The sequence below is a fragment of the Larus michahellis genome, chromosome 8, assembly GCF_964199755.1.
Source record: "Larus michahellis chromosome 8, bLarMic1.1, whole genome shotgun sequence".
Classification (NCBI taxonomy): Eukaryota; Metazoa; Chordata; class Aves; order Charadriiformes; family Laridae; genus Larus; species Larus michahellis.
The window spans coordinates 19,147,519-19,160,593 of record NC_133903.1 but is presented as its reverse complement, the minus strand read 5'-3'; the positions used below and the strand labels follow the sequence as shown (position 1 = coordinate 19,160,593).

General features: G+C 50.2%; 1 protein-coding gene across 3 annotated transcripts in view; it reads left to right on the top strand.

The window, feature by feature from the left end:
• Positions 1-6,407, top strand: part of TBC1D24 (TBC1 domain family member 24) — a 30,572-nt gene extending 24,165 nt beyond the window's left edge. For all 3 annotated transcript variants that reach the window (XM_074597542.1, XM_074597543.1, XM_074597541.1), the window contains 3 exons: positions 287-382; positions 808-1,042; positions 2,184-6,407. In XM_074597542.1, coding sequence (XP_074453643.1) covers positions 287-382; positions 808-1,042; positions 2,184-2,338 — 486 coding nt within the window. In that variant the 3' untranslated portion in view covers positions 2,339-6,407. The remainder of the gene's footprint in view (positions 1-286; positions 383-807; positions 1,043-2,183) is intronic.
• The last annotated feature ends 6,668 nt before the right edge of the window (positions 6,408-13,075 follow it).

Below are 13,075 nucleotides of genomic sequence, written 5' to 3'. Positions count from 1 at the left end.
ATTAGTGGTTTTGGTACCTGGCGTTATGTTGTAACATTTCTCCTTTAAGGCCTCAGGGATGTGAAATAATTTATGAAACTCTTAGGATTTAAGGGTTAAGGATCAAAGCAGTTTAAATCTATCTTTAGATATAAGTACTTGTGCTGCCTTAATCCACTGATAGAGAGATTTTGAAAATCAAACTGAAATAAAACCTTCAGTTCTGGACTGTGACATGTTGGTATCAACTGCTTTAACACACCTTCTTCTTCAATGGGAAGCCCCCTGACGGTGCTGTTTGTGTTAGGTCTGTGGTGCTTATCTGTCAACTGACTGGAGCGAGCGCCGGCGAGGAGGGAACAAGCTGAGTTTCTTTGGAACTGGGGAGTGCTTTGTATTTAGGGTAAGTAAAATTTTATTGTTGCTACGCAGTAGCGAGGCAGAACCGCTGTCCTGGTGCGAGTAACTCTTACTTCCCTTCCATGTGACGAGGATGGATTATGTGCCTTCCTTGTTTATAAAGTCTACTGAAATGTTAATCTGGAGGAGAAAATTTTAGTTTTCGTTTTTGTGGTATCCCTTTTTCTCCCCTTGCGCAGAATATTTTCTTAAAAGATGTAATAAGGTAACTGAGAAAATACTGTATCATTTCTTCAATCGCCTAAAAAGCTAGGGTAATAACGTCTGGCTTAAAAGGCAGTTTGATCTCTCTTCATTGCTAATTGTGCGAGTGGAGTCTGAGGGGCTTGGCTGTCCTTTGCTGTGCAGAGCTCTCTGTGTGGTACATGTGCGCTAACTAAAGCTTTGCTCTTCTCTGCCCCTGTGCAGCTGCAGCCAGAAGTGGAACGGTATGAGTGGGTGATCATAAAACACCCAGAGCTGGCCACAACTGGTTCGGAGCCAGAAAATCACGCCCCACCAGCTTCCAGCACCCTCTCCTCTGGCAGTATCCCATCAGACCCCTCGGATCGCCTTTCTCCCTTCTTATCAGCTCGACACTTCAACTTGCCTTCCAAAACAGCCTCCATGTTCATGGCTGGCAGCAGCGAATGCATCATTATAGGTAAGTCAGTGTGAGAATTTGAGTGTATATGCTACCAGCTCCTCCTATCTGCCCTAGCTAAGAGAGTCATCTCTATTTACCATTTATGTATTTCAGTATTGCTACAGTTAGAGATAAATCTGCCCAAAACCTGATCATGTTACCCCACAAAAATTTTCTATGGGAAAACGTGCATATCAAGCGTTTTAGTGTAAGATAGTAACTCAAAGTTTTAAGCACAGTCATACCTTCATACTGCCTAATTCACGGTGAGAAATAGAATCATAGAACGGTTTGGGTTGGAAGGGACCTTAAAGACCATCCAGTTCCAACCCCCCTGCCCGGGGCAGGGGCACCTCCCACTAGACCAGGCCACTCAAAGCCTCATCCAGCCTGGCCTTGAACACAGTTCCAGGGATGGGGCAGCCACAACCTCCCTTGGCAACCTGTTCCAGTGCCTCATCGCCCTAACAGTAAAGAATTTCTTCCTGATGTCTGATCTAAATCTCCCCTCTTTCAGCTTGAAACCATTACCCCTCGTCCTATCATTACACTCCCTGATCCAGAGTCCCTCCCCATCCTTCCTGTAGGCCCCCTTTAGGGACTGGAAGGGGCTCTAAGGTCGGAGCCTTCTCTTCTCCAGGCTGAACAACCCCAACTCTCTCAGCCTGTCCTCACAGCAGAGGGACTCCAGCCCTCTGACCATCTTCATGGCCGTCTACTGGACCCATTCCAACAGGTCCATGTTCTTCTTATGCTGAGGACTCCTTGAAGAGGAACTTACTTGTTCTTCTCCCAGCTTTGATTTTTGACTGCTAGCAGATTTGATAACAAATGTCTTTGTTTTTTCTTTACTGGAAGGAAAATACGCAGTTGGTAGTTTCCAAGCACTGAAAAACAAATCTTAGATGCAGACATTTGAGTTGGGCTTCTTGTTCTTACTGACTTGCATTACTTCTTTTTAAATTAAAAAAAAAAATTATTCTGTTTCGTTTGATCATACTGTTACACCTGAAGACAGCAAGCAAACATCACTTAGGGCCTCCAGTTGTTCCCACGAGAAAAGCACTGAAGTCCTTTTTTGGTTTGTTTTGTTTGTACAGCAGTTTCCCACGCTGAGAAATGCAGAGGCGCCCTTACACTTGTCTTTGTCTCTTCCCAGGAGGTGGTGATGGCCAGGCTCTTTACCTCGATGCAGATCTGAACCACGGAAGAACCAGCCACTGCAATACTTTCAATAATCAGCCGTTGTGCTCTGAAAGCTTCCAGATCTCTATCTTGGAGGTGTGGGGCTTCAGGGACACCATGAATGGTTGACGCGACTATCATTAATCAACGAGTTTTTCAGTTGTCCTAGGATTCCCAAGGCAAATTCTAATGCAGGAGCCAAGTTAGAACATAATTTCTGCTGGGATCAGTGTTTTTTAGTAATTACTAAGTGGTGCACTTGAATGCAGGGCTTAGTTGTTTACTTTTATTTAAGGCAAATCAAGGTGAAGTAATGTAACTGATTAACTCAGCTCTTTACCTCTAGAGATCTGGACTCAGGTCCTGTTACTAGGTAAAATGAAAATATAATGATTTTAGACCATCCTAAATGGATACAAGTCCATATCACAGGACAGGTTTGCAGTTTGATGCGATTCCTCAGAGGCACAGAGCTGGCTGGGGTGTACTGTAGAGCTGTGTGCCGCTGGCACCAGTATCTGGCTTGAGCCAGAAGTATCAAATGTCTGCTCACAGGGAACATTGGTGACCTCAGATCTGACATAGAACAGTAGTTCATAAAACCGTTGCCCTACTATAAACAGACATTGTGCAGACAGATCAGTACCATTTCTTAAGTTATGAAAGCCCTCGATTCACACAGGAGCCGTGATTGCCAGTTAGCCTTCTCCTTGTACCTCAACGCTTGACATGTTCCAGTGGCACCTGTTTGAGGAATCTGCCTCTGAGGAAGGCATCCATACTGGACAGTGATGTCTCAAAGGCTTGATTTTGTTTACATTCCTGTTCCATATCAGTATAACAACTTCAGACTGACTTGTGTTTCAGGCAGCTGAAAGGCAGAGCATATACGCAGTGCTCAGAAACTGCCCTTTCTTCATCTTTCCGGGAAGCTGAGCTGGAGCTTTAAATCTGAGAATAACTATGCTGATATTCCTACATGTTTGGGGAATTAGACATTGTGATACAGAAGCTCTCCCAACAAGAAAATGAAAGGAGCGGGGAGAGTGGTCTGCTGTGTAATTCTTGGGAGTGGATGACTTTCCCAGGAGAGCTCTAGGTGACACTGTTTTGCCATATTATGAGTCTTCCTAGTGGTGAGGTCCTGAAAAAGGTAAGGCTTTTTCACCAGCAGTGTTCTGGTAGGGTTTGGATCATGCAAAAAAGCTTTTGCTCATTTCTGAGAATTCCTGCAGTTCTCTACAAGCACGCCCAGTGGCATGTGATGTCTGGAGGCAATTGCCCAGTGTCTTTATCTAAAACTTGTGGTACCTGTGGTAGAACTTCTCCCACATGAAATCAATGGGTAGTCCAGAGCACACAACGGGCTGCTCTCAAAGCTTCAGTGGGTAATTCGCTAGTAAGAACATTTACCACAACACGTAAAATGAGGAGAAAGATGAACTGGTGGGTTTTGTTGGTGATGTTGGCTTGTTTAGCTTGTGATCGATGAAAATACCCTGTGTCTTGGTGAAGTGCTGCCTCTTGCAAAGTACATGAAAAAACTTGGCAAAAATTTTATTTTCTTCTTAAGGTGCCATTTGTCATTTTTTGTCAAAATAACTCCTTGAAATATTAGACTGCATATACAACAGTTCAAGATGTCTTTTGCACCATTTCTTTTTGCAGTTAGATTATTTCACCCTGTTTGAGAGTCAGCACCGGGCCTCTCTTTCCCACGTCCCACTCTAGTGAGTTCTGTCCAGCTCTCTTTTTCGTAGCTTTATCATAAGCTTGATTGAACTGGAAGGGCAGATATAATTCGGTTATACTTGTGTATTCTGATGGGGAGGAACTTGAAGAGTTGTATCTGGCTTTTTACAAATACTGGCTAATGCTGCTGTCTGTTAATTCAAAGCTGGCTGTATCACTTTGCACTGGCTGGTATTCCTAAGACAAACCAAATCATTGAAAAAATGTATCCCATTTAGTAGGTTCTCTTAGGTGGCATTTCAGTTTTGTCCCTGTCTCCGCTCTTTTGAGCTTGTTTGAGGTGCCCTTGGAGAAAAAGGAAAAAAAAAAAAAGGCAAAACACAACACAATAGCATTAATTTTCAGCTTGTTAACTTGTCAGAAATTCCCTCGAGCTGTGTGTTGGCAGGATTTGTGGGGCTTGAGCATTACACTCAAAATGAATAGGTTTTATCTGCAAAATCTTTCCTGCGGCTGGCAGCAGTGATGTGATTTTCTCAGTCCCCATCCTTGCCGGATGCAGCTACGTCAGCGAAACCTGGGTACTGTACCATGTCGTAAGCCATATCTGAGAAACACTGTTCCTTTCCCTGCCCTGTTCTTAGTGCGCAGGGATGGGGGTGTTTGAAATCAGAAATAACTCATAGTGGCTCAGAAATTCATCACAGGATATTAGTGCGAGACTCGGAGGAGCGGCATCAGTGAGGTTTAGGCATCTGAGTCTCGAGAATCTTTCAAAAGACAGCTCAGCTTCCCTTGTGTCAGATGAGCACAACTTCTGACCCTCCGGCAGCGAAGATCCACTAAAGACCCCTTTTTGTTAGCTTTTTTGAGGGATTTGAGCCGTGACCTGTATGAGTTTGCCAATCACAGCAAGGGTAAAAGGGTTTACAGGTGATCCTCCTCCTGCTGACTGTTGGTATTCATATCACTCTTGAGGCACATGTCACAGCGATGGGTTTAGTTTGCTATAGCACTACCCCGCTGCAGACATCCTGCAAGGCTAGGATGTGTGCTTTAAATCGGAATAGCCTGAGTAAGCAAAAGAGGCTGCAATAATCTGGCAAGAGGAATTGTACAGTGCTGTGTCATCTTCACACAATCCTTTCGTTCAGTAAAAATGAACGTTCCTATTCATGTGCAAATCCTCGTGTGTATTTCTCGTTAACGGTTGTGAGACACCTTAGCGGAATACCATCATGACGTGGTTTTCTTTCCAGTAGCAAAGAGGCATTTTTTTCATCTGTGTAGTTAATGGTTGTTGCTGACCAAGTGTATATCAAAGTTCAGATAATTAAGCCAATAGTTTGTTATATGCAAAACTCTTGAGATGGAGACCACAGCCTGGTTTTTAAGACAATGACTACGATGGGCGCCTTATCAGGAAGTTAAAATTATCTGAAGTACCCCAGCTGTTGAGGTCCTTTGGTGACATTGCAACTCTGAACAACTGTTGATGTAGTTTGTGGTCCTTGTTTGTTGTCCCACTGGCAGCAGTGACAGCGAGGGTGCCAGTGTCACTTGATCAGCTGCTCGGCGTGGAGCTGGAGAGCTGAAAGTTGGGCGGCAGCTACCACAGTTCTTCAAGAGCGTATTCGCTCTTTTTGAAAGGAGCTGGTTTTGCTTTGTAAGACTCTCTTGAAGGCAGAAAAGACTAGAAACTCCTAACATCAGAAACTTGAATTTATTGTAAACGACATCTAAGCTGTTTCCAGGCCACAGGAGCTGTCTCCAGCTGCCAGCCAGGCTGAACGGACTTCGTCGCTGCACCCAAAAGCTGTCATTCCTACAGATCATGCACTTTGACATGCTCCCTTTTCTCATGAAGCACGTTAATCGTCCTCCTATTAATAGAGGCCAATTAACAAAGGAAAGGGAAAAACTCTCATTTTCCTCTGTGTTGAGATAACTGAAGATAAATTGGAGGGGGGACCGTACTGTTCTTTACAGAGTTAAACTTCATGCCAATAGAGATCTGTGCTGAGCCATGGAGAGGTGGCACCTGCAGATCAATCAACTGCTATTCGTGTGTGTGCATTGAAATGGTGTGCTTTGTCCTTGGATATCCCTCCTCATTTTTGATGGGGAGAGATCTCTGCCCAGGCAGTCACCGCAGAGACACCCAGCCATGGCTGGGGGGGAGCTGCCCTGCAGCCCTGGCACTGGAGGAGCTCAGCTCCTGCCACTGACACCTGGAGGCCCGTTGTTGAACGTATCGGAGGCATAGGCACCCAGCTGTTAGCGTTGAGATGCTCTTCTGCCAGCTCTCTGTCATGCGATTTGGACTATTCGTAGTTGAGATGAGTGCACGTATTATTTGGGGTGATGTTTTTCTTCAGATGACTGGTGGTGTGCTGCTGAATTCATTTTCTACCCTACCATTGGAATCGCTCCCCTACATTGATCGTATTTTTGTCACTGTGCAGAATCTTGGTTTGTATTAAAAGGTATTTGACTGTGGAGGCAACTGACTTTGTCCTTCGTTTGGTTATTTTCTTTCGTGTAGCTGTTGCAGCAAATGGCATGCTGAAACTGAGAAATAAACCTTGGAGCAAGTCTTCTCTTGCATGAACTCTTTGCTACAGTGAACGATTACACAGTCCCTGGCCGTATTAGGAGATCTCAAAAGGCTTCCACCAAGATCAGGCGCCAAACTGACTGTAAAAAACCTTAGATTGGCAAATTCTGAAATGAGCTGTCTTCCCTTTGGCAGGGCCAGGGAGTGTGTTTTGTCCCAGCCCAGCCTGGGTTTAAAATGGAGCTTAGAGGTGTCTTCTGGCCACCGACACTCGTAGGTCAGACCAGTGGTGCCGTTGCATCCTCTGCGTGTAAACGCCGTCGGCGGCTTGGCCGCAGTCCTGCTCTCGCTGGAGGCTGAGCCTTCCTTGTGCTGGCACAAAGGGGCCGGCAGCAGGCAGGCAGCTCCCGCCGGGAACTGCTGGTTTAAAACCAGGGTTTTTGTTCCTCTCGATGGCTTGGTTTTAACCTGGATGTCCTCCCTGGTGACAGCACAGGGGCTTTTTGCCGTGGTTGAAAGGAGTGTTTCTAGTTAGCAACGCCGGTTTGAACAAATATTCCTAGTCCTTGCCAATGCCTGAAACTTAAGTGTGAGACTTGTGAGAATTACAGGAACTTAGTGGTGTAGTTGGAGGATACCAGGATCCTCTGTGCAAAATGCCTTTGGAAAATACCCGCAGGCAATGACCAATGAAGTTAAAAAAAAAAAAAAAAAACAAAAAAAAAAAACTGTTTGAGTTTCCAGTGAAATTCCACTAAATTCTTGGGGTTTGAGTGAAAGTCCTGGCAGGCAGAAAGTGGGGAAAAAGCAAACCCCGAGGTTATACACCTCAGACACGGCACGGGGGCCTCCTGTGCTGCCGTACGCGGGTGTTTGCGAGAGCAAAGCTGTGGGCTGAGGGGCGGCGATGTGGAAAAGAGGGATTGCTGAGCTGGCACAAACGATTCCCAGGTTATTTTCACGCCAGCTCCCTGCGCTGCAGTGAAGGTTTGCTGCAAAGGAGGCCTGTGGCCACTAGAGGTTCCCCTTCGCCTGGTCGCCAGCTTCTGTCTCCATGACAAATAAATCCATGCTGGCAAGCCAACAGTCCCAGACATCAGTAACCGTTATCAGGCTGAGCCACCTCTTTTTTAAAAGAGACGGGAGTAGGGAAAAGGGAGTATGAATAGGCGTTCTCCACTTGATTTCCAAAAGTGAGCTTAGGGTTAAACACCACAAATCACAATTTTACAATTCCCTTAAAGACCTTCATAACAAAGGCGCTCAGTAGCAGGAAAGTGTAACTGAAGGATCCGGAGGAGCTGAGTGATGCTGGCCGCTGGTTTTCAGCCTTACAGCTGCTTTAAACTATGTGACTGAGGACCTGAAAGGAAAATGGCGCATTTGATTGCATCGAGTAGTGGGAGCTCTTTATCACGCCTGGAGGGGTTGATGATGGGAAAGTTATGGGTGATGTGGACAGTGGGGTGGATTGAAAACTGGTTGAAAGATGGAGCTCAGAGGGTAGTGATTAGGGGCACAGAGTCTAGTTGGAGGTCAGTGATGAGTGGTGTTCCCCAGGGGTCAGTACTGGGTCCAGTCCTCTTCAATGCATTCATCAATGACCTGGATGAAGGGATAGAGTGCACCCTCAGCAAGTTTGCTGATGACACAAAGCTGGGGGGGGGGTGGCTGACACAGCAGAAGGTCGTGCCGCCATACAGAGAGACCTGGCCAGGTTGGAGAGTTGGGCAAAGAGGAACCTTATGAAATTCAATAAGGGCAAGTGCAGGGTGCTGCACCTGGGGAGGAATAACCCCCCGCACCAGGACAGGTTGGGGGTGACCTGCTGGAGAGCAGCTCTGTGGAAAGAGACCTGGGAGTCCTGGGGGACAACAGGATGCCCATGAGCCAGCAATGGGCCCTGGTGGCCAAGAAGGCCAATGGCATCCTGGGGGGCATCAAGAAGAGTGTGGCCAGCAGGTGGAGGGAGGTCATCCTCCCCCTCTACTCTGCCCTGGGGAGGCCACACCTGGAATGCTGGGTCCAGTTCTGGGCTCCCTGGTTCAAGAAGGACAGGGAACTGCTGGAGAGGGGACAGCAAAGGGCTACCAAGATGCTGAGGGGACTGGAACACCTCTCTTATGAAGAAAGGCTGAGGGATTTGGGTCTCTTCAGTCTGGAAAAAAGACAGCTGAGGGGGGACCTTATCAACACTTATAAATACTGGAAGGGTGGGTGTCAGGAGGATGGGGCCAGGCTCTTTTCAGTGGTGCCCGGGGACAGGACAAGGGGTAACGGGCACAAACTTGAGCATAGGAAGTTCCACCTAACCATGAGGAGGAACTTCTTTGCTGTGAGGGTGGCAGAGCCCTGGCACAGGCTGCCCAGAGAGGTGGTGGAGTCTCCGTCTCTGGAGACATTCCAAACCCGCCTGGACGCGTTCCTGTGCCACCTGCTCTGGGTGACCCTGCTCTGGCAGGGGGTTGGAGGAGATGATCTCCAGAGGTGCCTTCCAACCCAACCATTCTGTGATTCTGTGATGTCTCATGGGGCTGGTAGTTGGTAGTTCCTAATGAGGCTGGGGGAGCCTTAACTCCTGGAAAAGGAAGGCTCCCTTCTGTCTTGCTGTGGTGCTGTGGTATGAGGAGAGTGTGATGCTTGCTAGCAGCGCCTTCTTTTCTGGATTTTCTATGCGCAGCCTTCTCTTTCTTCTTCCTTGGGAGATGTTTTGTAACCAGCTGATGGCACAAGATTGCTTCTGGCAGCAAACTTACAGGTTTTCTAGGGTTTAAAAGATTTGCCTTTTAAAGCACCCTGTTGGCTGTTTCCAGTCCTGCCTTGCTGTTGCTCTCCCAAGCATGGCTCTGGGTCGCGGAGCCTCCGCGTGACCCTGGCAGGGCTGTGGCTCCGCTCCTTGGCCGTGCTCTGGTGTCTTAGGCTGCGTCTGACTCTCTTCTGAAATCACACAACAGGCTGCTCCGTGGAACTGGATCCAGACTTCAGCTGGGCGGTATTTAAGAGTGTTCAACTCCTGTTTTGCTAACTTGGTGCTGGCTTTCCTTGTGCAAATGTAGATAAGGCGCTGGGACTGTCTACACTGTCCCTGAACCTGGGTACATGCCTCCCTGTTGCTGATACAGCTTCAGTTCCCTGGTGAGTCACCTCCCTTCTTGTGGCTAAGTTGTCCTCCAAAGTTACAGGCTGTGCCCTCCACCTGCTGTTGACTGGTAGGGCTTCTGACCGGCCTTGGTGTCCTCCTGATCTCTCACAGCCACAAGGTGAGGGAGGCAGCTTCGGAAACCCATGGGGAAGAGCACAAGTCCAGCGAGCCAGCGATTGGTGCCTCGTCCTCCCAGCCTGCACCACGCTGGATCCCCCGCGCCACAAACGATGGGGAGCCCACGTTGCTGTCCTGCGCGTGTTGGGGATGGGGCAGCAGCGGCTCAGCAGGGCCGGACGGCTGCAGCCAGCACTCTCCCGCTGCCTGGGGCGCAGTCTGTTTCTCTTCCTCAAATGTTCCTCCTCGTGCGGTGAAACCCTGCTTCCTTAAAGCCCTCTGGGTCCATGTGAAGACCTGCTTTTGCCCCCTCGCACTGTGAAGCTCTGCTGCACTGCAAGGGGTTGCCCGTCCCTCTCAAGAACCATTGCACGTGGGCTTCTGCATCGCTTACCTCCCGCAGGGGTCCAGGTTTGCCGTGCTTTGGGACACTCCTCTTGTTGAGGCTCTGAATTCAAGCCCACCAAAGATGACAACTAGAATGAGGTCGGTTGCTCGCTGGAAATCCTGCAGACCAACAGCTTGTCTGGTTTTGTTCAAGGGAGGTTTAGGACCAAAACTTCAAGACTTTGTCACCGTTTGCTGAGCTGGGGGGAGGTGGTACGTCCAGGCTGGTATTCTGTCCCTCCACCTCTTGCACGCTGAGTCGTATATTCTCGATGGAGATTGCCCTTAGCAGCAAGAGGGCAACGTCTGCCCGGTCGAGCAGCTCAAGGCCAGTGGCCGCGGGGTTCTCGCTGAGCCACGGCGCCCTGCAGCCAGCATGGTGGCAGCCAGCTGGCGGGACAGGCCCATCCAATAAGTCCTGTCTGTCATGTGGGCACCCACAGCAGCTCTGCAACGTGCCAGCTGTGTCTCCGCAAGCGATGCAGCACGCCACAGCCACCCGCTCCCCCCCTCGGAGGACAGTGTATGGGTAGAGATAACCCCTGGGGATGGCGGAACAGGGGAGTCCAGGTTTCCTCGCTGCCTCCACAGCCAACGTGCTGCGGGACCTTCCTCGTGGCCACACTCACGCACACGTAATGGAGGGGAAGAAGCAGCAAACCTCAGAGATGTTGAGTTCCTCCAGGTTTGGCTGCCTGTTTCACAGAAGCGGGAGGAGAGCCTCTAAAGCTGCCTCCCCGAGGGAAGGGCTGCAGCGTGGCGTAACCCTTGTCAGGTAGCAGAGAGTCCTCCCACTTACCCACCCGGGAGACAAAGTCAGAGGAAAACTGATTTCAGCAGCTCCGCAGAAGTACTTGCTGATATTCTCTTCCTCTAAGGAGACGCCTAATTTTTACTGATGGTCATAACCCGCGTGCGTGAGTTCGTTATGCTTTCTCTTACGCTGCAGGGACACCACCCGCAGCTCCTACACAGCAGCGTGAGCTTGCGCTCTTCTGGGGAGGATAAAGGCAAAGCATTTCTCAAGGTCACAGCTTCACTCATAGCCGTGTCGGGAGTGGTACACCTGGGTTCGTGCCCCGCTCCTGAACTGTTGGCTGGGGAGGGAGCCGTTCAGCTTCAAGGTCTGCAGGGCCCTGCTCAACCGTAACTCTCAGCGTTTCTGAGGGTGTGGGTCTTCTTGGGACAGCTTCCTTCCCGAATGAGCAATAACATAATCATGTACAGATTTTTGAAATTGCAGAAGTGGAAACCACGGGGGGAATAACTGACTAGCAGAGGAAATTTGATTAACGTGTTCAGCGCAGCCTTGGGAGTAGAGGTAAGGGCAAGCGGAGAGGTTTCCAAGGAAGAGTCAAAGCACCTCTCTTTCCAGGACGGCTGCCGGCCTTGTGCTCAGCCCTCTGACGGTGATGGAGCTGCCGCTGCCTCTGACTGCCATCTTGGAGGGAATTTCTGGCCTGTATTTGGGAGGGGAGATGTGCCGCTCCTTTGGCTGGTGGGAGCAGATGTTGGCTGGAGCCCGTTCCCTGGGTCAGAGCGACCTCCAGCTGGAGCCTGCCCCGAATCACAGGCTGCCCTGAAGAGCTGTTTGCAAAGATGAGGGTCCAAGGCTGCCCAAAAGAAAAGGGAAGGGCAAGCTCTTGGGCCGTAAACCGGCATAAACAAGCTCCAAGCAGAAGCCTTTGGCCTGAATTGTGTCTCATGACCTCTGCCGTGATCCATCTCTTGCGCAGCCAGAACCTACTTGCAGGGGCTGGATCTGTGTTTCCTTGTACACACGACAAGGGTAGGCTCATGGCCATCCGTACGAGCCAGTTCCTGCCCTGCCTTTGCGCTGGTTTTTTGAGGCACAGGATGTTTTTAAGGGCTTAATGTTTAATCTGCACCCTACTAACGAGAAGAACTTGTGGAGGTTAAAGGAGACCGGGAGATGGCTGCTCAAGGTCCTCTCCCTTCCCAGGCCTGGTCTGCCACCAGCCTGGGAGGTTTTCAGAAGCGCAGGGATGTGAAATCCAGCAGCTGACTGGGGCTGGGGAAAGGCGTGTGATGAACAACCACCACCGGGGCGAAGGAGCTGCGCTGCGAGCGCAGGAAAGAGGGAAGGTTAGAGCGTTTTGAATTTCTGGGCAGTTTTTTTGCGGAAAGACGCCACTCTCAGCAGCGCAGCAGCAGACACGTTGGGCTGCAGGCCCTCCACGGCCATGGGCACTGCCACAGCAGCACCTTGGCCCCCGGGTCACAGCAAGGCCATGGGACCAGCCCTGTCCCTCCTGTCCCCAGGCTCAGGTTCTCCCTTCCCCCAGGTCTGCGTGACCGGGGGTTGTCCGGTGGGTCCCACTTGAAACCCGGAGCCAGCCGGTGTCCTCTGAGCGACGGGTCAGCCCTGGCCTCAAACAACCCCCACTGTTTTTTCTGAAGGACCTGATCTCAAGCCGATCTTCCTGGCTGCTGGTCGCTCGCAGTCGCTGAAACAGCCACGGAAGGGATGCGTCCTGAAAGCCCCTGGGGGCCAAAAATCTCTCTGTCCACAATCACTGGTGTTTCCTGCTGCCTTTCCCGCAAAAGGGTGTGCAACTGGGCTCGGACCCTGCCGTTCCCGAGGGGGTCCCCGGCTGGGTCCGGAGCACCGGGCTGCTGCCCCCTCCCAGCCGCCCCCACGGCAGCCCCTCGCCCGCGGTGCCCGGCGAAGAGCCAAGCGCCGCGGGCTCTGCCGGGGCTGCTCTAGCCGACAGCAACTTCCCTGCGAGCCAAGGGCAGCGTGGTGCCTGCGCAGTGAGCAAATATTACTCACGCGTACATAGCTGTACAGGCAATCTTAATTAATGAGCTATTCCTGAGCTCAGGCTGCCCCGTGTGATCCTGAGTGTGGCAGCTGGTGGAAAAAAAAAAGTCTTTCTATGGAAGAAACGACGTGTTCCTCGGAGAGGCCCGGGGCCGCGCACGTCCCCGCACCCCTCTGTGCTCGACC